General features: G+C 46.2%; 1 protein-coding gene across 3 annotated transcripts in view; it reads left to right on the plus strand.

Moving 5' to 3' along the window:
- Positions 1–24,326, plus strand: part of LOC106094538 (uncharacterized) — a 153,981-nt gene that overhangs the window by 1,002 nt on the left and 128,653 nt on the right. For all 3 annotated transcript variants that reach the window (XR_009398766.1, XM_059370884.1, XM_059370885.1), the window contains exon 2: positions 5,990–6,359. Coding sequence is in view for 2 of the 3 variants with exons in the window: in XM_059370884.1 (XP_059226867.1) it covers positions 5,990–6,359 (370 nt within the window). In the remaining variant the exon portion in view is untranslated. The remainder of the gene's footprint in view (positions 1–5,989; positions 6,360–24,326) is intronic.

Raw genomic sequence — 24,326 nt, forward strand, 5'->3', positions numbered from 1 at the left:
CCGGAACGTAATTGAGCCAGAACCACTCTGGTTTGCCGGGGGAGGTCGATTTCTTCGGGTGCAATGGGAGGCGGTCGTTCTCCAAGGACTACATTCACCCGGTAGCCAATTACCGCATCTGCTACCGTGTCTGCATGAATTTTGTTTAGACCCGCTTGATATGCCGCTTGATCTAGAGGTTCTCTCTTGTAGCGCTGAACCTCACGCTCTAGATCGTGTAGATCTACCTTAAGGCTTCTGGGCGGTGGATATCTATCCACAAGATGATGATTTGGATGGTTTCTGCGATAACAGCCCAAAAGGTATTGCTTAGACAGCATGTAGTTATGTCTTCGCATTGGTAGGATCTTTATCTCCTGATGGAAGTGGTCCACATGAGAACTGAGGAGACAGCCCGTCGCAGTTCGGAGGGCGGCATTCTGACAGATCTGAATATTATTCTACTGCCACAAAGTTAACGAGACCACACTGGCGCTGCATAACTTACCACAGACCGGCCAATTGCTTTGTACGTGCTCAACAAGGTTTCTTTGTCTGCACCCCAAGAGCTGCCAGCGAGTGACTTGAGGACCTTGTTTCAACTTTTGACTTTATTGCAGATTACTGTGGTATGTGAGGAGAATGTGTAAGAGCTGTCAAATGTGACGCCAAGTATTTTGGGATACTTGATGGTCGGAATCATTTCTTCATCGACCATCACAGTCAGCTCAGTATTCACCTCACGCGTATTTGTAGTGAACAGTGTGGCTGAAGATTTGGTGGCCGATATCTTCAGATTTCTTGCAGCGAAATATGAGGCAAGCTCGTTGAGGTAGACGTTCAACCTATCGCAGATGTTAATAATGGGTGGGGGGCCTGATGCCATGATCGTTCAATCGTCCGCATGTGATACGATCTCTATGCCGTCTGGAGGGGGTGGAATGGAGGATAGGTAGAGGTTAAACAGTGCCGGAGATATCACACCACCTTGGGGAGCTCCCTGTTTCACTCTACGGTGTTTCGACATGGCCTGGGCTGATTGAAGCCACGGCAAATGTGTGGTGATGGCATGCAAAGCGGTTGTTGTGCTGTGCAGTCTCCGAAATCCATGTTGATGCTCGGCAAATGGAAATTTTCCTCCGAGGCTCGGAAGGAGTAATGCCTCAAGCGTCTGTACTACTGGTGAGAGAAGGAAGATCGGTCTGTACGACTCCCCTAAACTCGGGTCCTTTCCAGGCTTCAGTTGCGGGATCACTCTGCCCATTTTCCAGACATCGGGAACTATAGGAGTGTTCAGAGACTTATTGAGGACAGTAGTAAGGTACTCAACTCCAGGTTAATCCAGATTCTTCAACATCAATGTAGAGATTTCGTCGGGGCCCAACGCCTTTGGCGCCACGGATGACATTCGTAACTTCGCCCACGGTAAATTGTGATGGCTGTTCATCGGCTCGGAGACGTCGAATACGGCGAATGGCTCTCCTCGTTGCCTTGTCTCTCTCGGTATGGACAATAAATTGACGGTTGAACAACCTGGCGCATCTCTTCGGATCAGTCACGGTTATCTCGCAAAAAGTGACTGAGGTCCTGTCATCCCGTCTAGCGCGGTGCGAGAGTGACTTAACAGTGGCCCACAGTTTGCCTACACCGGTGCCTAAGTTACATTGCTCCAAGTGTTCCAGCCACAAATTCCGCTTATGTTAGTTGACTACCCTGTTTATTTCCAGATTCAGCTCGCTGATTCTGGGGTTAGCGGGGTCCATAGCACGAATCCCATCACGCTCGTCTGCGAGTACCACTGCTTGCGCCGGGAAATTGGGTCGCACTTGGGGTATTCGACCGGCTGGATAAGCGGCTGCTGCGTTAATGATGTGTCGGAATTTCCTCTCGGCCACAAGTACATCAGATGGGGGTGGCAGTTCACTGAAGCGGCGATTGGTATACTCTCTGAAACCAGTCCAATCGGCCTTCTTTAAACGTCCGGCGCTCAGAGGTTATGAAGTCGGGTGGTCAGTCGATGGTGAGAATTATGGGGAGGTGGTCTGACCCCAAAGAGATGACGGCTTGCCAGGATACGTCACTCAGGAGATCAGGGGATGCAATTGAGATGTCTGGCGAGCTGCTGCACCTCCTCGTAATCCTAGTGGGGGAATCCTCATTCACCGTGCAAAACGTGGAGCTATCTATCTGCTCTGCCAAAGCTATGCCACGCTGGTCGTTACCTAGGGGAGAATGCCATGACGTGTGATGCGCATTAAAATCCCCCAGAACCAGTCGATTATGGCCAGATTGCAACCCACTTATGTCGGGGTTGTAAGCCTGGCCATTAATCGGGACACAGCTACCAACCGGCGGTATATTCACGTTCTATCTCGGCAGTACCAGACCTGACAGCTATCCCCATACATTCCATGTAGGGGTCACTAGCGCCAAGCGCAGGCTAGATAGGTCTATACTGCACGGAATAGTGTATAACGAAGGCCAATCCCCCACCTCCATTCCTTGAGCGATCCGTACGTAGCACATTGTAACCGTGACAACTGTGCAAGATGCAGGTGTTGGTCAGCAGCGATCCAGGAATCGCTGCGACCAATATGCTATTCCGACTCATAAAGTCCACGATCTTGCCACGCAGTCCGTTGCAGTTTAACTGCAAGAACGATATACTTCCCGGCACTGGCCTGACAATAGTAGGGCTAGGATGCTGCCGTTGCGTAAATTGCCGTACGGGAGAGGTCGGGGGGTCACATAGTCCGACGACGAGGACGCCGAAGGCGACGACGACGACGCTTGTGACCCACTGCTGGCCATGTTCTCACAGCACCTTGCGACATAGCCAGTATGACTATACTCCCGTAGTAAAGTTAGGCCAGAGCAAGATCGGAAATGTACCCACTCCATGCACCGGTTACACCTCACCGACACCGACCGATGATGTATGCGGTTCTGGCAAACCGAACAGAACCAGGGTCCGGGGTTCTTTTCAATCCCGGCACCACCAGAAGGGTGCGGAGAAGGCACTGCGGGATGAGCCTCTCCCATGACGAAAAAGACAAACACGTACACTGATGCGCCAGCTCTTGCCGATGACGATTCCATCGGGTCAATCCGGTGCGTACAACCGGCTGCCATGGGATTGTGTGAGCAAGCTCGTTCCGCTCCATAGGACCGAACGCCGTGGGAAGGTTAAGACCATTGACTATTTAAAGGTGTCAATAACTTGCCTTATCGTATCGGGTATCATATGTACTCTGTGTTTAAGCCGGTAGCGGCCGGCATCACTGAGATTCTCGATACCGCTGATTGTCCGCGACTAAAGTTCCAAACCGTGTGGTGCTCATGGTCATCCCATACCTGGCCGTGCGGGTTGTTGTAGCAGTGTGTTGTACACTGGTGCGGCAGCCATTGTTGATGAAAGACTCCATCGGGCCAATCCGGTACGCACAACCGGCTGCGATGGGATTATGCGGGTTGTTGTTGTTGTAGCAGTTTGTTGTGTTCTATCTTAAGTCTGCTTGATTCTGTTGGGGTGCGTCCACAGGGATCTGGACCTGAGTCGAGTGGGTCTGCTGTCCTGTGCGGTCCCTGGTTACAGTCGGGACATACATCTTCCACGTAGGCATCAATCCTGGTCTGTAGGAGTTGAGGGGCTGCGACTGCATCTGCCGGAACGTAATTGAGCCAGAATTACTCTATATATATATAACAGCGAGACTACAGAAATTAAATAAGAGAAGAGACTACAAAAAAGTGGCTGATACGGTGGGAAAACGAAGCATATTGAAGATAGACCTCGAAACTGATCCCAAATATCAACAACTTTGTATATAGGGGACAGGGAGATGTAAACTATTACATAACGCAAATAATGTCCGAACACGGATATTTTAGGAAATATTTCAACAAAATGGGGAAGTGTAGACCGCCTTTTTGCCTCTACGAAGATGAAGAACACCTAGTTGCCGCTGAACATACATTCTTCCATTGCGAGCGATAGGAGGAACCAAGCGCGTTCCTTGAAGACCAGATAGGGTCAATAACTTCAGAAAATGTTGTAGACAAAATGATCAAAAGTATTGACAATTGCACCACAGTAGTAAGATACGGCGAAGACGTCCTTAGACGAAAGAAATCTAATCTTGACGAGGCATAAATGATCACAACGATGGGAGCTTGGAGTTAATGAATCATTTTGCGACCATCAAACGAAAAATCAATCAACGATTCACCATCGCGATTTGCTCGTAAAAGATCGTGTCTCGATTTCTCACGCTCTCGGCTCGTTTTTCTGTTATTCGTAATATGGTTTCACCTCTCTCACCCTTAAACTGTATGTCAGCGAATGCTGATGCTTATCGATTGGACACCCCAGAGCGGTCACACATAATTGGAAACCGTGGTGTACTATATCGCAGAGTATACATTCTTCGCATGGTTGGTGTGTGGATATGTGAACCAGGAGCTTCATAGTTTTCCAATTCAAGCACATCAGATGCGGTTGCTTGAAATATTGGATCAGATATTTCTGTTTCGACTAGCAAATATTCAGGTATTGTAAGAATGCGTTCGTTATGTTAATTCAACATGAATTCATGGAGTCGGTCAGGAATTTTGCCACAATTACATACCTCTACATTTAATGTGTTCCAAGTTTGTATCAATTTGTGGCAAACGTGTGGGGTGAATGCGTCGTATGACAACACCTCATTTGCGTTGCGAGCGGCCAACAAAAAACAACGTTTCAAAATGTCGCTCGTAGTTGGAAGCGAAATATTGTCTAATTTAGCTTCTAAACCGAATGCCAATACGTTTTGCGAAGGTATATGTTCTAGATTTGATGATGACGATGATGGTTCTGACTGCGTCTTGATATCCAAATTCTCTGTATTATCAGAATCCAATAGTGTGTGCATATGTTTTATATCTTAAATAAAAACAATTGTTTTTATGAGCACTGCACAGTTTATACACGAAACAAGTATTTCTAAAACTTACATTTGCGCCAGATATCTTAAAATGTGTATTTAGTTTTAAGTGTATTTGATGGTGTAATCGTTTACAATAAACTAACGAAAACGGGTCCAATGACCTGAAAACAACAGATGAATAAAAATAAGGAATAAAATAAAAAATGGAATAAAAATAAGAAAAAGAACATTTTTATGATTTGCGCTATGAATAACTGAAAATGGTAATTTATCAATATTTTCACGAAAAATTTGTACTTTCACAAGGTCAAAACTGCCTGAAGGAGTGTTCCAATGCTTTTGCGACGTACTAGAGAGTTCTAAACCTTTGTCTTGGCTATAATTTTTGTGAATAATGGATCAAAAATCTCAATGGTTTGGCTGTTATAGGCCAAAATATCCAAACATATAAATAATATATAATACGAACGATATTAATGAAATGTGTGGCAATAGTTTATGAGATAATCATTATTTCATGAATCAATAATTAATGAATTTTGTTTTGATCTCGTCAATAGTGTCAAATAAAACTAGATCTGGTCCCATCTGTAATTCTATCTTGTACTAGATATAAAAATATCGATGCCATAGACCTATTTTCCCAAGCTTGGTCAAGTGACCTTTCTGAGTAAGGTGAACAGACGTTTATAATAATTAGTTAACTCTATCCCGATCCCACTGCAAGATTTGCTATAACGTTGTTTCCGCTTTGCAACACTTCCTGCTATTTTTATTTATATTTTTCTTATTTTAAGGCTTATGAATACAATTCATTCGTCAATATATATCTTCTTTCCTTAATATGTTGTATCAAATTTTATCAAATTAGATCAAATTGGTTCAAATCTTGTTTCTTTTGTTTTAATTAAAAATAATCAAAATTATATCTGTGTTACTCGGGTTGACAGACAAAATGTATCCAACTTTATAAATATTTGTACTCGGGTTGATTCTAATCCACTATATCTTATTATTCTAAATTCAAGGGAAATAAGTTTAATATGAGACATCTTCAAATTAAAATCTTTTTTCCTTTTTAGGTTGAATAGTAAGAAACAACGAGAAAAGTATAAAGATCAAATCATCAAAAACACCAATCAAGATATGGGAAATAATACAAAAAGTTCGCAGCTACAAATAGCAAATGATTGGAAACTGGGGTCAACAAAATCAGCTGTCGAAAAGCAAAACGTTGTGCGCTTAGAAGAAGACGAAAATAATTATAACAACAACAGGAATGGGGTGAAAATTGATTCAAGCGATTTATCGATAGAAAGGAAATGCCCATCAAATCCAAACGAAGAATATTCGTCCAGTCTAATGCCTCCGAAAAAATGTTTATCCATATCTGTGACTACCCAAACTCAAGATATTCTAAAAGGAATAAAAGCAAATTGCCAATCAAGCCAGGTGAGAGAGTTAATATGTTGTGCTATAATTTATGTCATTTTGAAAGAAAATTAATTAATTTTAAAACATTAGATATTGAAAATTAATTTCATTGCGGAGAAAAAAAAATTCGAGTGTGATCTGAATCAAGAGCATGATTAAAATCAATGTCAATTTAAAGGTACTAGGTTTTGGTCCCGGCGTGAGATGGCTATGAGCACCACACGATTTGAACTGTGAGCTTCGGTTTGTGTGATGTTCATCGTCATAATGAGAAGATCAGCTGGGAGTTGTTGGATGCTTCGTGTACGCAGTAGCTGCGATTGCAGTGGCGGACAATCAACTCAGTAAGAAGTTAGGCGGCACCGGCTCTTTTGGCGGCATTAAATACCCAATAAGCTCGGCGATTGGTTCCTTGGACCGGAATGGAGCGTATTTTAAGATCTGAACTCTTCGTTAAATAATACAACATTGTATGAGGCAATTGAGGACTGACTCAAAATGATAAACACGACACCAAGTAACGAGATGAGTGAATGGATAAAATAACGCCTTTCGCAAAAAGAAAGATTGATTTGAATTTCAGTGAGTGCACGTTGTACAATGCATGTATTCGGGTGCATTTTGCTTCATATATAGCTTTCATAGTACGAAGGCAACGTGGTTGATTTGACAAAATCATGGGTAAAACAAACACACACCCCAACCTTTTTTATATGAGAAAGCAAACAGTTTGCAAACGATATGTGTCATCAGTTTATATTTTGAAAATGACAGACGCTTTCATATACAGCGTGTAATTTCTCATAACTCACTGTAGCGGCTATGAATTCGAGATAAAAATACTCCCAAGTACTGAATGATGTTTATTTTTCAAGATTATCTACTTAAAAGCAACTTGTTTTTTTTTACTCTATCTTCAGTGCCTCGCTCTTCAGTAGTCTTGAAATACAACTCTTATGGGTGCAGTGCTCACGAGTTCGGCAAAAATAGCCACCAATGAATGGTTTCGTGTTATGCTGTGACATGTATCGACGTTTTGAAAGTTTACATGGAAAAGTAACCAAACAAGAAGGGGAAATTTCAAGATCTCTTTCTTAATTTTTACCGTACGATTACTCATAAAATTTAATTTAAGTTGAACTCGTATAGTGTATTCGGCAATATTTTACTGAAAAGACAGCAAGCAATTCTTGTGAAACATTTTAACCCTCAAGCGACTCTCTAAAGATATCTTTTTGGTCCCTGTTTTTAAAAAGAGCGTTAATAACTCCCTTCAAATCGGTTCGCTATGATGATCAATGGTATCGCTATGATATACAAAAATGTTCGCTATGATATTCTGCTGTAGGTCCAGAGCAGCAAAACCCAGAACTTAACCTAAACGCTAGTTGTTGTTGTTGTTGTTGTTGTAGCAGTTTATTGTGTTCTATCTTTCGTCTGCTTGATTCTGTTGAGTGTCAAAACCCAGGAACTCCGCGACTAAGATGGTGACGTGTATCGTGCGGTCCTGGTTACAAACGGGACATACATCTTGCACGTCGGCATCAATCCTAGCTCTGTGGGAATTGAGGCGGCTGCATCTGACGGAACGTAATTGAGCCAGAACTATTCTGGTTTGCCGGGGGAGGTCGATTTCTTCGGTCGTTCTCCAGGGACTACATTCACCCGGTAGCCAATTACAGCGTCTGCTACCGTGTCTGTATGAATGTTGTTCAGACTAGCTTGATATGCCGCTTGATCTAGAGGTTCTCTCTTGTAGCGCTGAACCTCACGCTCTAGATCGTGTAGATCTACCTTAAGGCTTCTGGGCGGTGGGTATCTATCCACAAGATGATGATTTGGATGGTTTCTGCGATAACAGCCCAAAAGGTATTGCTTAGACAGCATGTAGTTATGTCTTCGCACTGGTAGGATCTTTGTCTCCTGATGGAGGTGGTCCACATGAGAACTGAGGAGACAGCCCGTCGCAGTTCGGAGGGCGGCATTCTGACAGATCTGAATATTATTCTACTGCGTGCCACAAAGTTAACGAGACCACACTGGCGCTGCATAACTTACCACAGACCGGCCAATTGCTTTGTACGTGGTCAACAAGGTTTCTTTGTCTGCACCCCAAGAGCTGCCAGCGAGTGACTTGAGGACCTTGTTTCTACTTTTGACTTTATTGCAGATTGCTGTGGCATGTGAGGAGAATGTGTAAGAGCTGTCAAATGTGACGCCAAGTATTTTGGGACACTTGATGGTCGGAATCATTTCTCCATCGACCATCACAGTCAGCTCAGTATTCACCTCACCCGTATTTGTAGTGAACAGTGTGGCTGAAGATTTGGTGGCGGATATCTTCAGATTTCTTGCAGCGAAATATGAGGCAAGCTCGTTAAGGTAGACGTTCAACCTATCGCAGATGTCATCAATGGGTGGGGGGCCTGATGCCATGATCGTACAATCGTCCGCATATGATACGATCTCTATGCCGTCTGGAAGGGGTGGAATGGAGGATAGGTAGAGGTTAAACAGTGCCGGAGATATCACCCTACCTTGGGGAACTCCCTGTTTCACTCTACGGTGTTTCGACTTCCCTAAACTCCACAAATGACTGGCGACCATACAGATAATTCGCGACCCATCGTTTCAGGCCTGGCTGGAGGGACGTGTTGGCGATGTCCTCAAATAATTTGGCATGGTTGACCGTGTCGAATGCCTTCGATAGGTCCTGCGCCACGAGGACCGTCCTATCTCATGGCCTCGGCTGATTGAAGCCACGGCAAATGTGTGTGGTAATGGCATGCAAAGCTGTTGTTGTTGTTGTTGTTGTAGCAGTTTATTGTGTACTATCTTTCGTCTGCTTGATTCTGTTGAGTGTCAAGACCCAGGAACTCCGCGACTAAGATGGGGTGCGTCCACAGGGATCTGGGTCTGAGTCGAGTGGGTCTGGCCGGGCAGTTAAACAGGTGACGTGTATCGTGCGGTCCTTGGTTACAGTCGGGACATACATCTTGCACGTCGGCATCAATCCTAGCTCTGTGGGAATTGAGGCGGCTGCATCTGCCGGAACGTAATTGAGCCAGAATCACTCTGGTTTGCCGGGGGAGGTCGATTTCTTCGGGTGCAATGGGTGGCGGTCGTACTCCAAGGACTACATTCACCCGGTAGCCAGTTAACGCGTCTGCTACCGTGTCTGCATGAATGTTGTTCAGACCCGCTTGATATGCCGCTTGATCTAGAGGTTCTCTCTTGTAGCGCTGGACCTCACGCTCTAGATCATGTAGATCTACCTTAAGGCTTCTGGGCGGTGGGTATCTATCCACAAGATGATGATTTGGATGATTTCTGCGATAACAGCCCAAAAGGTATTGCTTAGACAGCATGTAGTTATGTCTTCGCACTGGTAGGATCTTTGTCTCCTGGTGGAGGTGGTCCACATGAGAACTAAGGAGGCAGCCCGTCGCAGTTCGGAGGGCGGCATTCTGACAGATCTGAATATTATTCCACTGCGTGTCACAAAGCTGACGTGACCACACTGGCGCTGCATAACTTACCACAGACCGGCCAATTGCTTTGTACGTGGTCAACAAGGTTTCTTTGTCTGCACCCCAAGTGCTGCCAGCGAGTGACTTGAGGACCTTGTTTCTACTTTTGACTTTATTGCAGATTGCTGTGGCATGTGGGGAGAAAGTGTAGGAGCTGTCAAATGTGACGCCAAGTATTTTGGGACACTTGATGGTCGGAATCAATTCTCCATCGACCATCACAGTCAGCTCAGAATTCACCTCACGCGTATTTGTAGTGAACAGTGTGGCTGAAGATTTGGTGGCGGATATCTTCAGATTTCTTGCAGCGAAATATGAGGCAAGCTCGTTGAGGTAGACGTTCAACCTATCGCAGATGTCATCAATGGGTGGGGGGCCTGATGCCAAGATCGTACAGTCGTCCGCATATGATACGATCTCTATGCCGTCTGGAGGAGGTGGGATGGAGGAAAGGTAGAGGTTAAACAGAGCCGGAGATATCACCCCGCCTTGGGGAACTCCCTGTTTCACTCTACGGTGTTTTGACTTCTTATCCCTAAATTCCACAAATGACTGGCGGCCACACAGATAGTTCGCGACCCAACGTTTAAGGCCTGGCTGGAGGGACGTGTTGGCGATGTCCTCAAATAATTTGGCATGGCTGACCGTGTCGAATGCCTTCGATAGGTCCAATGCCACGAGGACCGTCCTATCACATGGCCTGGGTTGATTGAAGCCACGGCAAATGTGTGTGGTGATGGCATGCAAAGCTGTTGTTGTGCTGTGCAGTCTCCGAAATCCGTGTTGATGCTCGGCGAATGGAAATTCTCCTACGAGGCTCGGGAGGAGTAATGCCTCAAGCGTCTTAGCCACTGGTGAGAGAAGGGAGATCGGTCTGTACGACTCCCCCAAACTCGGGTCTTTACCAGGCTTCAGTAGCGGGATCACTCTGCCCATTTTCCAGACATCGGGAACTATAAGAGTGTTCAATGACAGGTTAAGGACAGTGGTAAGGTACTCAACTCCAGGTAAATCCAGATTCTTCAGCATCAATGTAGAGATTCCGTCGGGGCCCAACGCCTTGGAAGATTTGGCGCCACGGATGACATTCGTAACTTCGCCCACGGTTGTTGTTGTTGTTGTAGCAGTTTATTGTGTACTATCTTTCGTCTGCTTGATTCTGTTGAGTGTCAAGACCCAGGAACTCCGCGACTAAGATGGGGTGCGTCCACAGGGATCTGGGTCTGAGTCGAGTGGGTCTGGCCGGGCAGTTAAACAGGTGACGTGTATCGTGCGGTCCCTGGTTACAGTCGGGACATACATCTTGCACGTCGGCATCAATCCTAGCTCTGTGGGAATTGAGGCGGCTGCATCTGCCGGAACGTAATTGAGCCAGAATCACTCTGGTTTGCCGGGGGAGGTCGATTTCTTCGGGTGCAATGGGTGGCGGTCGTACTCCAAGGACTACATTCATCCGGTAGCCAGTTAACGCGTCTGCTACCGTGTCTGCATGAATGTTGTTCAGACCCGCTTGATATGCCGCTTGATCTAGAGGTTCTCTCTTGTAGCGCTGGACCTCACGCTCTAGATCATGTAGATCTACCTTAAGGCTTCTGGGCGGTGGGTATCTATCCACAAGATGATGATTTGGATGATTTCTGCGATAACAGCCCAAAAGGTATTGCTTAGACAGCATGTAGTTATGTCTTCGCACTGGTAGGATCTTTGTCTCCTGGTGGAGGTGGTCCACATGAGAACTAAGGAGGCAGCCCGTCGCAGTTCGGAGGGCGGCATTCTGACAGATCTGAATATTATTCCACTGCGTGTCACAAAGCTGACGTGACCACACTGGCGCTGCATAACTTACCACAGACCGGCCAATTGCTTTGTACGTGGTCAACAAGGTTTCTTTGTCTGCACCCCAAGTGCTGCCGGCGAGTGACTTGAGGACCTTGTTTCTACTTTTGACTTTATTGCAGATTGCTGTGGCATGTGGGGAGAAGGTGTAGGAGCTGTCAAATGTGACGCCAAGTATTTTGGGACACTTGATGGTCGGAATCAATTCTCCATCGACCATCACAGTCAGCTCAGAATTCACCTCACGCGTATTTGTAGTGAACAGTGTGGCTGAAGATTTGGTGGCGGATATCTTCAGATTTCTTGCAGCGAAATATGAGGCAAGCTCGTTGAGGTAGACGTTCAGCCTATCGCAGATGTCATCAATGGGTGGGGGGCCTGATGCCAAGATCGTACAGTCGTCCGCATATGATACGATCTCTATGCCGTCTGGAGGAGGTGGGATGGAGGAAAGGTAGAGGTTAAACAGAGCCGGAGATATCACCCCGCCTTGGGGAACTCCCTGTTTCACTCTACGGTGTTTTGACTTCTTATCCCTAAATTCCACAAATGACTGGCGGCCACACAGATAATTCGCGACCCAACGTTTAAGGCCTGGCTGGAGGGACGTGTTGGCGATGTCCTCAAATAATTTGGCATGGCTGACCGTGTCGAATGCCTTCGATAGGTCCAATGCCACGAGGACCGTCCTATCACATGGCCTGGGTTGATTGAAGCCACGGCAAATGTGTGTGGTGATGGCATGCAAAGCTGTTGTTGTGCTGTGCAGTCTCCGAAATCCGTGTTGATGCTCGGCGAATGGAAATTCTCCTACGAGGCTCGGGAGGAGTAATGCCTCAAGCGTCTTAGCCACTGGTGAGAGAAGGGAGATCGGTCTGTACGACTCCCCCAAGCTCGGGTCTTTACCAGGCTTCAGTAGCGGGATCACGGTAAATTGTGATGGCTGTTCATCGGCTCGGAGACCACGAATACGGCGAATGGCTCTCCTCCTTGCCCTGTCTCTCTCGGGATGCACGATAAATTGACGGTTGAACAACCTGGCGCATCTCTTCGGATCAGTCACGGTTAACTCGCCAAAAGTGACTGAGGTCCTGTCGTCCCGTCTACCGGGGTTCGAGAGAGACTTAACAGTGGCCCACAATTTGCCTGCACCGGTGCCTAAGTTACATTGCTCCAAGTGTTCCAGCCACAAATTCCGCTTATGTTCGTTGACTACCCTGTTTATTTCCAGATTCAGCTCGCTGATTCTGGGGTTAGCGGGGTCCATAGCACGAATCCCATCACGCTCGTCTGCGAGTACCACTGCTTGCGCCGGGAAATTGGGTCGCACTTGCAGCTTGCAAAGCTGTCGTTGTACTATGCAGTCTCCGAAATCCTTGTTGATGCTCGGCGAATGGAAATTCTCCTACGAGGCTCGGGAGGAGTAATGCCTCAAGCGTCTTTGCCACTGGTGAGAGAAGGGAGATCGGTCTGCACGACTCCCCCACACTCGGGTCTTTTCCAGGCTTCAGTAGCGGGATCACTCTGCCCATTTTTCAGACATCGGGAACTATAAGAGTGTTCAATGACAGGTTGAGGACAGTGGTAAGGTACTCAACTTCAGGTGAATCCAGATTCTTCAGCATCAATGTATAGATTCCGTCGGGGCCCAACGCCTTGGAAGATTTGGCGTCACGGATGTCATTCGTAACTTCGCCCACGGTAAATTGTGATGGCTGTTCATCGGCTCGGAGACCTCGAATACGGCGAATGGCTCTCCTCGTTGCCTTGTCTCTCTCGGTATGGACAATAAATTGACGGTTGAACAACCTGGCGCATTTCTTCGGATCAGTCACGGTTATTTCGCCAAAAGTGACTGAGGTCTTGTCATCCCGTCTACCGGGGTTCGACTAGTTCGACTAGTGCCTAAGTTACATTGCTCCAAGTGTTCCAGCCACAAATTCCGTTTATGTTCGTTGACTACCCTGTTTATTTCCAGATTCAGCTCGCTGATTCTGGGGTTAGCGGGGTCCATAGCACGAATCCCATCACGCTCGTCTGCGAGTACCACTGCTTGCGCCGGGAAATTGGGTCGCACTTGTGGTATTCGACCGGCTGGTATAAAGCGAGCGGCTGCTGCGTTGATGATGTCTCGGAATTTCCTCTCGGCCATAAGCAAATCAGAGGGAGGTGGCAGTTCACTGAAGCGGCGATTGGTATACTCTCTGAAGCCAGTCCATTCGGCCTTCTTATAATTGATGAACTACCGGCGCTCAGAGGTTATGAAGTCGGGTGGTCGGTCGATGGTGAGAATTATGGGGAGGTGGTCTGACCCCAAAGAGATGACGGCTTGCCAGGATACGTCACTCAGGAGATTAGGGGATGCAATTGAGATGTCTGGCGAGCTGCTGCACCTCCTCGTAATCCTAGTGGGGGCATCCTCATTCACCGTGCAAAACGTGGAACTATCTATCTGCTCTGCCAAAGCTTAGCCACGCTGGTCGTTACCTAGGGGAGAATGCCATGACGTGTGATGTGCATTAAAATCCCCCAGAACCAGACGACCATGGCCAGATAGCAACCCACTTATGTCGGGGCTGTAGGCCTGGCCATTAATCGGGACACAGCTACCAACCGGCGGTATATACACGTTGTATATCTCTATCTCGGCAGTACCAGACCTGACTGCTACCCCCATACATTCCATGTATGGGTCACTAGCGTCAAGCGCAGGCTAGATAGGTCTATACTGCACGGAATGGTGTATAATGAAGGCCAATCCCCCACCTCCATTCCTTGAGCGTTCCTTACGTAGCACATTGTAGCCGTGACAACTGTGCAAGTTGCAGGTGTTAGTCAGCTTTGTCTCCTGGATCGCTGCGACCGATATGCTCATCCGACTCATAAAATTTACGATCTCATCAATCTTGCCACGCAGTCCGTTGCAGTTTGACTGCAAGAACGATACACTTCCCGGCACTGGCCTGGCAATAGTAGGGGTAGGGTGCTGTCGTTGCATAAATTGCCGTACGGGAGAGTTCGGGGGGTCACATAGTCCGACGACGAGGACGCCCATGGCAGCCGGTTGTACGCACCGGATTGACCCGATGGAATCTTCATCGGCAAGGGCTGCCGCCTCAGTGTACGTGTTCGTCTTTTTTCGTCATGGGAGAGGCACATCCCGGAGTGCCTTCTCCGTACGCTTCTGGTCCGTGCCGGGATTGAAAAGAACCCCGGACCCTGGTTCTGTTCCGTTTGCCAGAACCGCCTTCATCATCGGTCAGTGTCGGTGAGGTGTAACCGGTGCTTGGAGTGGGTACACTTCCGTTCTTGATCTGGCCTAACTTCGCTACGGGAGTATAGTCATACTGGCTATGTCGCTAGGTGCTGTGCGAACATAGCCAGCAGTGGGTCACAAGCGTCGCCGTCGTCGCCTTCGGCGTCCTCGTCGTCGGACTATGTGACCCCCCCGTCCTCTCCCGTACGGCAATTTATGCAATGACAGCACCCTAGCCCTACTATTGCCAGGCCAGTGCCGGGAAGTGTATCGTTCTTGCAGTTAAACTGCAATGGACTGCGAGGCAAGATTGATGAGATTGTAGATTTTATGAGTCGGAAGAGCATATCGGTCGCAGCGATCCAGGAGACAAAGCTGACTAACACCTGCAGCTTGCACAGTTGTCACGGCTACAATGTGCTACGTAAGGATCGCTCAAGGAATGGAGGTGGGGGATTGGCCTTCGTTATACACCATTCCGTGCAGTATAGACCTATCTCGCCTGCGCTTGACGCTAGTGACCCATACATGGAATGTATGGGGGTAGCAGTCAGGTCTGGTACTGCCGAGATAGAGATATACAACGTGTATATACCGCCGGTTGGTAGCTGTGTCCCGATTAATGGCCAGGCCTACAGCCCCGACATAAGTGGGTTGCTATCTGGCCATGGTCGTCTGGTTCTGGGGGATTTTAATGCACATCACTCGTCATGGCATTCTCCCCTAGGTAACGACCAGCGTGGCATAGCTTTGGCAGAGCAGATAGATAGCTCCACGTTTTGCACGGTGAATGAGGATGCCCCCACTAGGATTACGAGGAGGTGCAGCAGCTCGCCAGACATCTCAATTACATCCCCTGATCTCCTGAGTGACGTATCCTGGCAAGCCGTCATCTCTTTGGGGTCAGACCATCTCCCCATAATCCTCACCATCGACCGACCACCCGACTTCATAACCTCTGAGCGCCGGACGTTCATCAATTACAAGAAGGCCAATTGGACCGGCTTCAGAGAGTATACCAATCGCCGCTTCAATGAACTGCCACCCCCCTCTGATGTGCTTGTGGCCGAGAGGAAATTCCGAGACATCATCAACGCAGCAGCCGCTCGCTTTATACCAGCCGGTCGAATACCGCAAGTGCGACCCAATTTCCCGGCGCAAGCAGTGGTACTCGCAGACGAGCGTGATGGGATTCGTGCTATGGACCCCGCTAACCCCAGAATCAGCGAGCTGAATCTGGAAATAAACAGGGTAGTCAACGAACATAAGCGGAATTTGTGGCTGGAACACTTGGAGCAATGTAACTTAGGCACCGGTGCAGGCAAACTGTGGGCCACTGTTAAGTCTCTCTCGAACCCCGGTAGACGGGACGACAGGACCTCAGTCACTTTTGGCGAGATAACCGTGACTGATCCGAAGAGATGCGCCAGGTTGTTCAACCGTCAATTTATTGTGCATCCCGAGAGAGACAGGGCAAGGAGGAGAGCCATTCGCCGTATTCGTGGTCTCCGAGCCGATGAACAGCCATCACAATTTACCGTGGGCGAAGTTACGAATGTCATCCGTGGCGCCAAATCTTCCAAGGCGTTGGGCCCCCACGGAATCTCTACATTGATGCTGAAGAATCTGGATTTACCTGGAGTTGAGTATCTTACCACTGTCCTTAACCTGTCATTGAACACTCTTATAGTTCCCGATGTCTGGAAAATGGGCAGAGTGATCCCGCTACTGAAGCCTGGTAAAGACCCGAGTTTGGGGGAGTCGTATAGACCGATCTCCCTTCTCTCACCAGTGGCTAAGACGCTTGAGGCATTACTCCTCCCGAGCCTCGTAGGAGAATTTCCATTCGCCGAGCATCAACACGGATTTCGGAGACTGCACAGCACAACAACAGCTTTGCATGCCATCACCACACACATATGCCGTGGCTTCAATCAACCCAGGCCATGTGATAGGACGGTCCTCGTGGCACTGGACCTATCGAAGGCATTCGACACGGTCAGCCATGCCAAATTATTTGAGGACATCGCCAACACGTCCCTCCAGCCAGGCCTGAAACGTTGGGTCGCGAATAATCTGAGTGGCCGCCAGTTATTTGTGGAATTGAGGGATAAGAAGTCAAAACACCGTAGAGTGAAACAGGGAGTTCCCCAAGGTGGGGTGATACATAACTACATGCTGGCTAAGCAATACCTTTTGGGCTGTTATCGCAGAAATCATCCAAATCATCATCTTGTGGATAGATACCCACCGCCCAGAAGCCTTAAGGTAGATCTACACGATCTAGAGCGTGAGGTCCAGCGCTACAAGAGAGAACCTCTAGATCAAGCGGCATATCAAGCGGGTCTGAACAACATTCATGCAGACACGGTAGCAGACGCGTTAATTGGCTACCGGGTGAATGTAGTCCTTGGAGAACGACCACCACCCATTGCACCCGAAGAAATCGACCTCCCCCGGCAAACCAGAGTGGTTCTGGCTCAATTACGTTCCGGCAGATGCAGCCGCCTCAATTCCCACAGAGCTAGGATTGATGCTGACGTGCAAGATGTATGTCCCGATTGTAACCAGGGACCGCACGATACACGTCACCTGGTTAACTGCCCGGCCAGACCCACTCGACTCAGACCCAGATCCCTGTGGACGCACCCCATCCTAGTCGTGGAGTTCCTGGGTCTTGACACTCAACAGAATCAAGCAGACGAAAGATAGTACACAATAAACTGCTACAACAACAACAACAACGAGGACGCTGAAGGCGACGACGGCGACGCTTGTGACCCACTGCTGGCTATGTTCGCACAGCACCTTGCGACATAGCCAGTATGACTATACTCCCGTAGCGAAGTTAGGCCAGAGCAAGAACGAAAATGTACCCACTCCATGCACCGGTTACACCTCACCGACACCGACCGATGATGAAGGCGGTTCTGGCAAACCGAACAGAATCCGTGCCGGGATTGAAAAGAACACCGAATAGGGTCCGGGGTTCTTTTCAATCCCGGCACGGACCAGAAGCGTACGGAGAAGGCACTCCGGGATGTGCCTCTCCCATGACGAAAAAAGACGAACACGTACACTGAGGCGGCAGCCCTTGCCGATGAAGATTCCATCGGGTCAATCCGGTGCGTACAACCGGCTGCCATGGGATTGTCTAAACGCTAGTAATCAGTTGTTGTTGTAGTAACATTTGTATGTGGAGGTGGCTATCCTCGTCAAGCTCTGATAGGTGAACTAGCTCGTTCTGGTGCATACGATCGATCGCCGCGGGAACATTATGACCTTTGGCTATTTAAAGTCGTCAGCAACTCGCCTTGTCATATCGAGCATGAAAAGGCGAGCACTCAGTATTTAAGCAAGAGCACTCAGTATTTAAGCAAGAGCACTCAGTATTTAAGCAAGAGCCTGTGCCGCCCGGCCTCTCACTGAGACTCTCCACTCGATACCGATGATTGTTCGCGGCTGCAGTTTCAGCTACTCCGTGTGGACCATCCCACTATCAGCAACCTGTGGATGGCAAAAACTTGAAAAAATTAACCAAAATACTAAAAAATCAATTTTGCGTGAACCACTGTGCGAAAACAGAAAATAGTAAGTCGATGAGATCGACCTCAAACGACACAAACTAGGCTTCCTAAGCTGTAGTTTGAGGTCTCATCAACTTACTATTTTCCATTTTAGCATAGTGAACCATTCAGTTTTACAATCTTCTATATGTTGTTAGTACACATTACAGATATTATTATTTTCTGGATCTTATTTTTGTTATTTTTGTGTTGTTTGAAATTAACTTTTCATGAACAAATAATTTTTTTAGGAATTAATTAATTGCGTGCAAAATTGCTTAACAGTGTTCTGCTAATGCCAGTGTTGTTGTTGTTGTAAGCACATTTGCGGAGGTGGCGATTCTCGCCATGCTCCTGCAGATGAGTAAGCTCTTTGCGGTCCAAAGGACCGACCTGAAACAGGGTGGCCATTGGTTATTTAAAGACGCCAATAACTCGCCTTGTCATATCGAGCACCATAAGCACTCAGTATTTATGCAAGAGCCGGTGCCGTCCGGCCTCTCACCGAGACTCTCCGCTTGATACCACTCCGTAGTGAAATGCTCCCACTATCACACCACACGGATCGGATCTCAATGTTCCAGTATGTGTGGTGACGGGGCTAATGTCAGTAACAGAGGGCTGTTAAGTTAGTGTTTTGTGTCTCCACTAGTTAAATTCGTAATTTATCTTCACTCACATCAAGTGTGAACATCTTTAGCCATCAGGGTCGGTAAGGTCGCGAACAGTCTTGGAGTGGGGCATAGTGAAGTAAGGGGGAATAAAAAAGCACATAATTTGGCAGTGAAGGCCAGAGGACTGCCGTCAATAAACTTGGCTAACCCGAAGCCTTTTATAGGAAATAATAATGGCCGACAGTTTTTTTGATTCTTCTTTACACAAGCTTTATAGAAAATAGAGAAATGACATGACACAACAATGACATTTAACAGTTGCAAGAACAAGAAAACAACGATGACGTTACTGTTAAATGTTTATATATAGATTAGTGCGTGCGCAATGTTAACTGAATGTTAATTGTAGTTCAACACTCCTCTTCATTCACTTTTAATTAGGTTAAGTTAGGTTGAAAATAGGGTGCAGATATTAATCCGCCCCATGCCACTATGGACTTACACCTAAGCCAGTAATCGGCTTGTTGTGCGCTCTAAGAACAATAAAGTAACCTCTAAAAAGAAAATTTTAAGTTAAGAATTCCGTGCTACTTACAAAATCCTTTGTTGCTTTCAGTACCACTCCCCTAAGTTGGTTCATGTCTGGTATTGTGTCGCCACCTAAGTGCCGGTATCTGTTAGACGCGAAAGCCGGGCAATGACAAAGAAAATGCTCCAACGTCCCATCATCTTCCCCGCATGCCCTACACTGTTATCACTTGCCGCACCGATTTTACATAGGTGAGCTCGTGGTCCTATGTGTCCCGTCATGATACCAATAGCTATACTGACCTCCTTCTTGCTTCCTTTTAGTAATAGTCTCGTATTCTCACGATCTGGATCCCCCCATAGGATTTTCGTCGCCCTACCGACCGTTTCGCTGTTCCACAATGTTGCATGCGCATTCGTTGCCCGCTCTCTTAACTCGGACTGCGTCGACGCGAAAGGCTTCGGGTTAACCATGCTTATTGACGGCAGTCCTCTGGCCATCACCGTCAAATCGTCTGCCCTTTCATTTTCCCTTACTCCGTTATGGCCCGGCACCCAAACGATGCGGATTTTGCCATCCTCAGAGAAAGGGTTACTGAGTGCTTCTTACACTGCAAGACTGTTCGTGACCGTACCGTCCTGGTTGTTATTGCCCTTATGACAATTTTACTGTCGGTAAAGATGTTCACACTCGACGTCCTCGCGTCAGCACCACACCACTTCACGCATTCACTGATTGCCCCGATCTCCGCCTGCAGGACCGTATCATGGTCAGGCAGTCTAAAGCAGATCACAGCCCCTGGGTCCTCAATGTAGACCCACAGGCCCACTCTGTCCTCTAGCTTTCATCCATCCGTGTAACATGATCTTCCAGATGGTAATTCTAGGGTTCCGTCAATTCAAGACTGTGACGATGGCAGCAGTGCCTCGCAGTCGACCTAATGTTTCACTTTTTCTTCATGGCAGTCCACCAAACTACTGAGGCGTAAGTAAGTGTTGGTCTAATCACGCTCCTGTAGAGCCAGTGGACTATCCACGGATTCAGGGCCCATTTCGAGCCTACACCCCGTCTACATAGTGCCCAAGATCTGTGAGCCTTCTTAGTACGCTCCTGGATGTGACACTTCCAATTCAGTTTACTGTCCAAGATCACACCAAAGTATATGACCTTGTCAGATATCGAAATCGTCTTATGCTTTAAATTGGCCCACCCAGCCCAGTTATATGCCATATGCAAGACCTTTTCGGCCATTCTGCATAGCTCGTTCGGATCCTTACCCCTTAGAAGTATTATAACATCGTTGGCGTAGCAGACGGTTTCAAATCCTTCCTCAGTCAGCATCCGTAATAGGTCATTTATGGTGGTCACCCATAGGAGTGGCGTGCCCTGTGCCCCTTTCTATTGGAAGTCGCAGTCCTCCATGAAGACTCAGGGGCCGTGCGGGCTTCCTTCGTTCCTGTTCCGACTTTGCCAACCTCCGCAGGACACTGTCTGGAGTCTCCATTGCGGGATGGCTGGCTTGGTTTTCCCAGAGTACTTGAAAGCGGGGAGCTCTTTTTCTTCTGCAGCATTTTAGCAATGTTATGCTCTTCGGGAGATCTGATTCTTTTTCCAACTTCCGTAGAAGTGCTTGGAATGTCAGTTCTATCCCTTCCCGCATCCTGCACTTTCGCCCGATTACGCTGCCGGTACATACTCCTCTGTCTCCTTCGTCGTGCACCGGAACGCTTTCTCACGTCTGCCGTCATCCCGATGCCCTCATCTCTCGATGGGCTGGGGACGAACTGTGCATCCCTATGTGTGTGAAGATAAATTCCGAATTTAACTAGCAGAGACACAAACCGCTTTGTTAACAGAGTGCGAGAAAGAGTAACAGAAGTATTAACAGAGATCCATTGAGGGGTTAGCAGAGCTCTGTAAATACTTAACAGAACCAAAAAACAAGAGAAATTAATTAAATTTCTTACTTTTTATCAATTTTTGCAAATATTTGTAAAAAAAAAATAAAACCATAACAAAATTTGGAGTAAAATATCAATGCTTTGAATCAAAAATACCAAATTAAAAATAACTATTACCGTAGTACTGAGAAAAATGAAAAATTTATAAAAAAAAATTCTGGGCAGGATTATGACCAATGGTCCTGGAGGACATCTAAGAATTCTACAAGGTACTACCATACATCGTTGGAAAAGTCACGATGTGTGCTTTCCAAAACATGTCCTTATTCGAAAATCGAGCAGTTGGTTTTCTCAAATTCCTTTCTTTTTTTAAGAATTTCTCGAAAAAAAATCTGGACAGGATTATGGCCAACGCTCCTGGAGGACATCTAAGAATTCTACAAGGTACTACCATACATCGTTGGAAAGGTGGCGATGTGTGCTTTCCAAAACATACCCTTATTCGAAAATCGAGCAGTAGGTTTTTTCAAATTCCTGCCTTTTTTAAAAAAATTCTCGAAAAAAAATCTGGACAGGATAATGGCCAATGCTCCTGGAGGACATCTAAGAATTCTACAAGGTACTACCACACATCGTTGGAAAGGTCACGATGTGTGCTTTCCAAAACATGTTCTTATTCGAAAATCGAGCAGTTGGTTTCTTCAAATTCCTGTCTTTTTTAAAAAAATTCTCGAAAAAAAATCTGGACAGGATAATGACCAATGCTCCTGGAGGACATCTAAAAATTCTACAAGGTACTACCATACATCGTTGGAAAGGTGACGATGTGTGCTTTCTAAAACATGTCCTTATTCGAAAATCGAGCAGTTGGTTTTTTCAAATTCTTGTCTTTTTTAAAAAAATTCTCGAAAAAAAATCTGGACAGGATAATGACCAATGCTCCTGGAGGACATCTAAGAATTCTACAAGGTACTACCATACATCGTTGGAAAGGTGACGATGTGTGCTTTCTAAAACATGTCCTTATTCGAAAATCGAGCAGTTGGGTTTTCAAATTCCTGTCTTTTTTAAAAAAATTCTCGAAAAAAAATCTGGACAGGATAATGACCAATGCTCCTGGAGGACATCTAAGAATTCTACAAGGTACTACCATACATCGTTGGAAAGGTGACGATGTGTGCTTTCTAAAACATGTCCTTATTCGAAAATCGAGCAGTTGGTTTTTTCAAATTCCTGCCTTTTTTAAAAAAATTCTGGAAAAAAAATCGGGACAGGATAATGGCCAATGCTCCTGGAGGACATCTAAGAATTCTACAAGGTACTACCATACATCGTTGGAAAGGTGACGATGTGTGCTTTCCAAAACATGTCTTTATTCGAAAATCGAGCAGTTGGTTTTTTCAAATTCCTGTCTTTTTTAAAAAAAATTCTGGAAAAAAATTCTGGAAAAAAAATCGGGACAGGATAATGGCCAATGCTCCTGGAGGACATCTAAGAATTCTACAAGGTACTACCATACATCGTTGGAAAGGTGACGATGTGTGCTTTCCAAAACATGTTCTTATTCGAAAATCGAGCAGTTGGTTTTTTCAAATTCCTGTCTTTTTTAAAAAAATTCTGGAAAAAAAATCTGGACAGGATAATGGCCAATGCTCCTGGAGGACATCTAAGAATTCTACAAGGTACTACCATACATCGTTGGAAAGGTGACGATGTGTGCTTTCCAAAACATGTCCTTATTCGAAAATCGAGCAGATGGTTTTTTCAAATTCCTGTCTTTTTAAAAAAATTCTGGAAAAAAAAATCGGGACAGGATAATGGCCAATGCTCCTGGAGGACATCTAAGAATTCTACAAGGTACTACCATACATCGTTGGAAAGGTGACGATGTGTGCTTTCCAAAACATGTTCTTATTCGAAAATCGAGCAGTTGGTTTTTTCAAATTCCTGTCTTTTTTAAAAAAATTCTCGAAAAAAAATCTGGACAGGATAATGGCCAATGCTCCTGGAGGACATCTAAGAATTCTACAAGGTACTACCATACATCGTTGGAAAGGTGACGATGTGTGCTTTCCAAAACATGTCCTTATTCGAAAATCGAGCAGATGGTTTTTTCAAATTCCTGTCTTTTTAAAAAAATTCTGGAAAAAAAAATCGGGACAGGATAATGGCCAATGCTCCTGGAGGACATCTAAGAATTCTACAAGGTACTACAATACATCGTTGGAAAGGTGACAATGTGTGCTTTCCAAAACATGCCCTTATTCGAAAATCGAGCAGTTGGTTTTTCCAAATTCCTGTCTTTTTTAAAAAAATTCTCGAAAAAAAATCTGGACAGGATAATGGCCAATGCTCCTGGAGGACATCTAAGAATTCTACAAGGTACTACCATACATCGTTGGAAAGGTGACGATGTGTGCTTTCCAAAACATGTCCTTATTCGAAAATCGAGCTGTTGGTTTTTTCAAATTCCTGTCTTTTTTTGAGAGAGAATGTAGTTGTCTAGCCTTTCTGTTGTGTACTCTATGTCGCTCTTTTCAGTTACAAACATTGAATGTTAGATATTAAGCTTTCTGTAAAAATGTTAATTACATGTAAACATATACATGGGAATGTATACTTTTCAACTCTATAAAATAACTAATAAGTTTTCCCATAGAGGTCGCTTGTGTTATTAGCGTACTCGCATATTGCGTCTGCGCTGTTTACTTATTCCACTTCTGTTACAAGCTTTTTTGAACTTTTGAACATAG

The sequence above is a fragment of the Stomoxys calcitrans genome, chromosome 1 (genome assembly GCF_963082655.1).
Source record: "Stomoxys calcitrans chromosome 1, idStoCalc2.1, whole genome shotgun sequence".
In the NCBI taxonomy this organism is placed as follows: Eukaryota; Metazoa; Arthropoda; class Insecta; order Diptera; family Muscidae; genus Stomoxys; species Stomoxys calcitrans.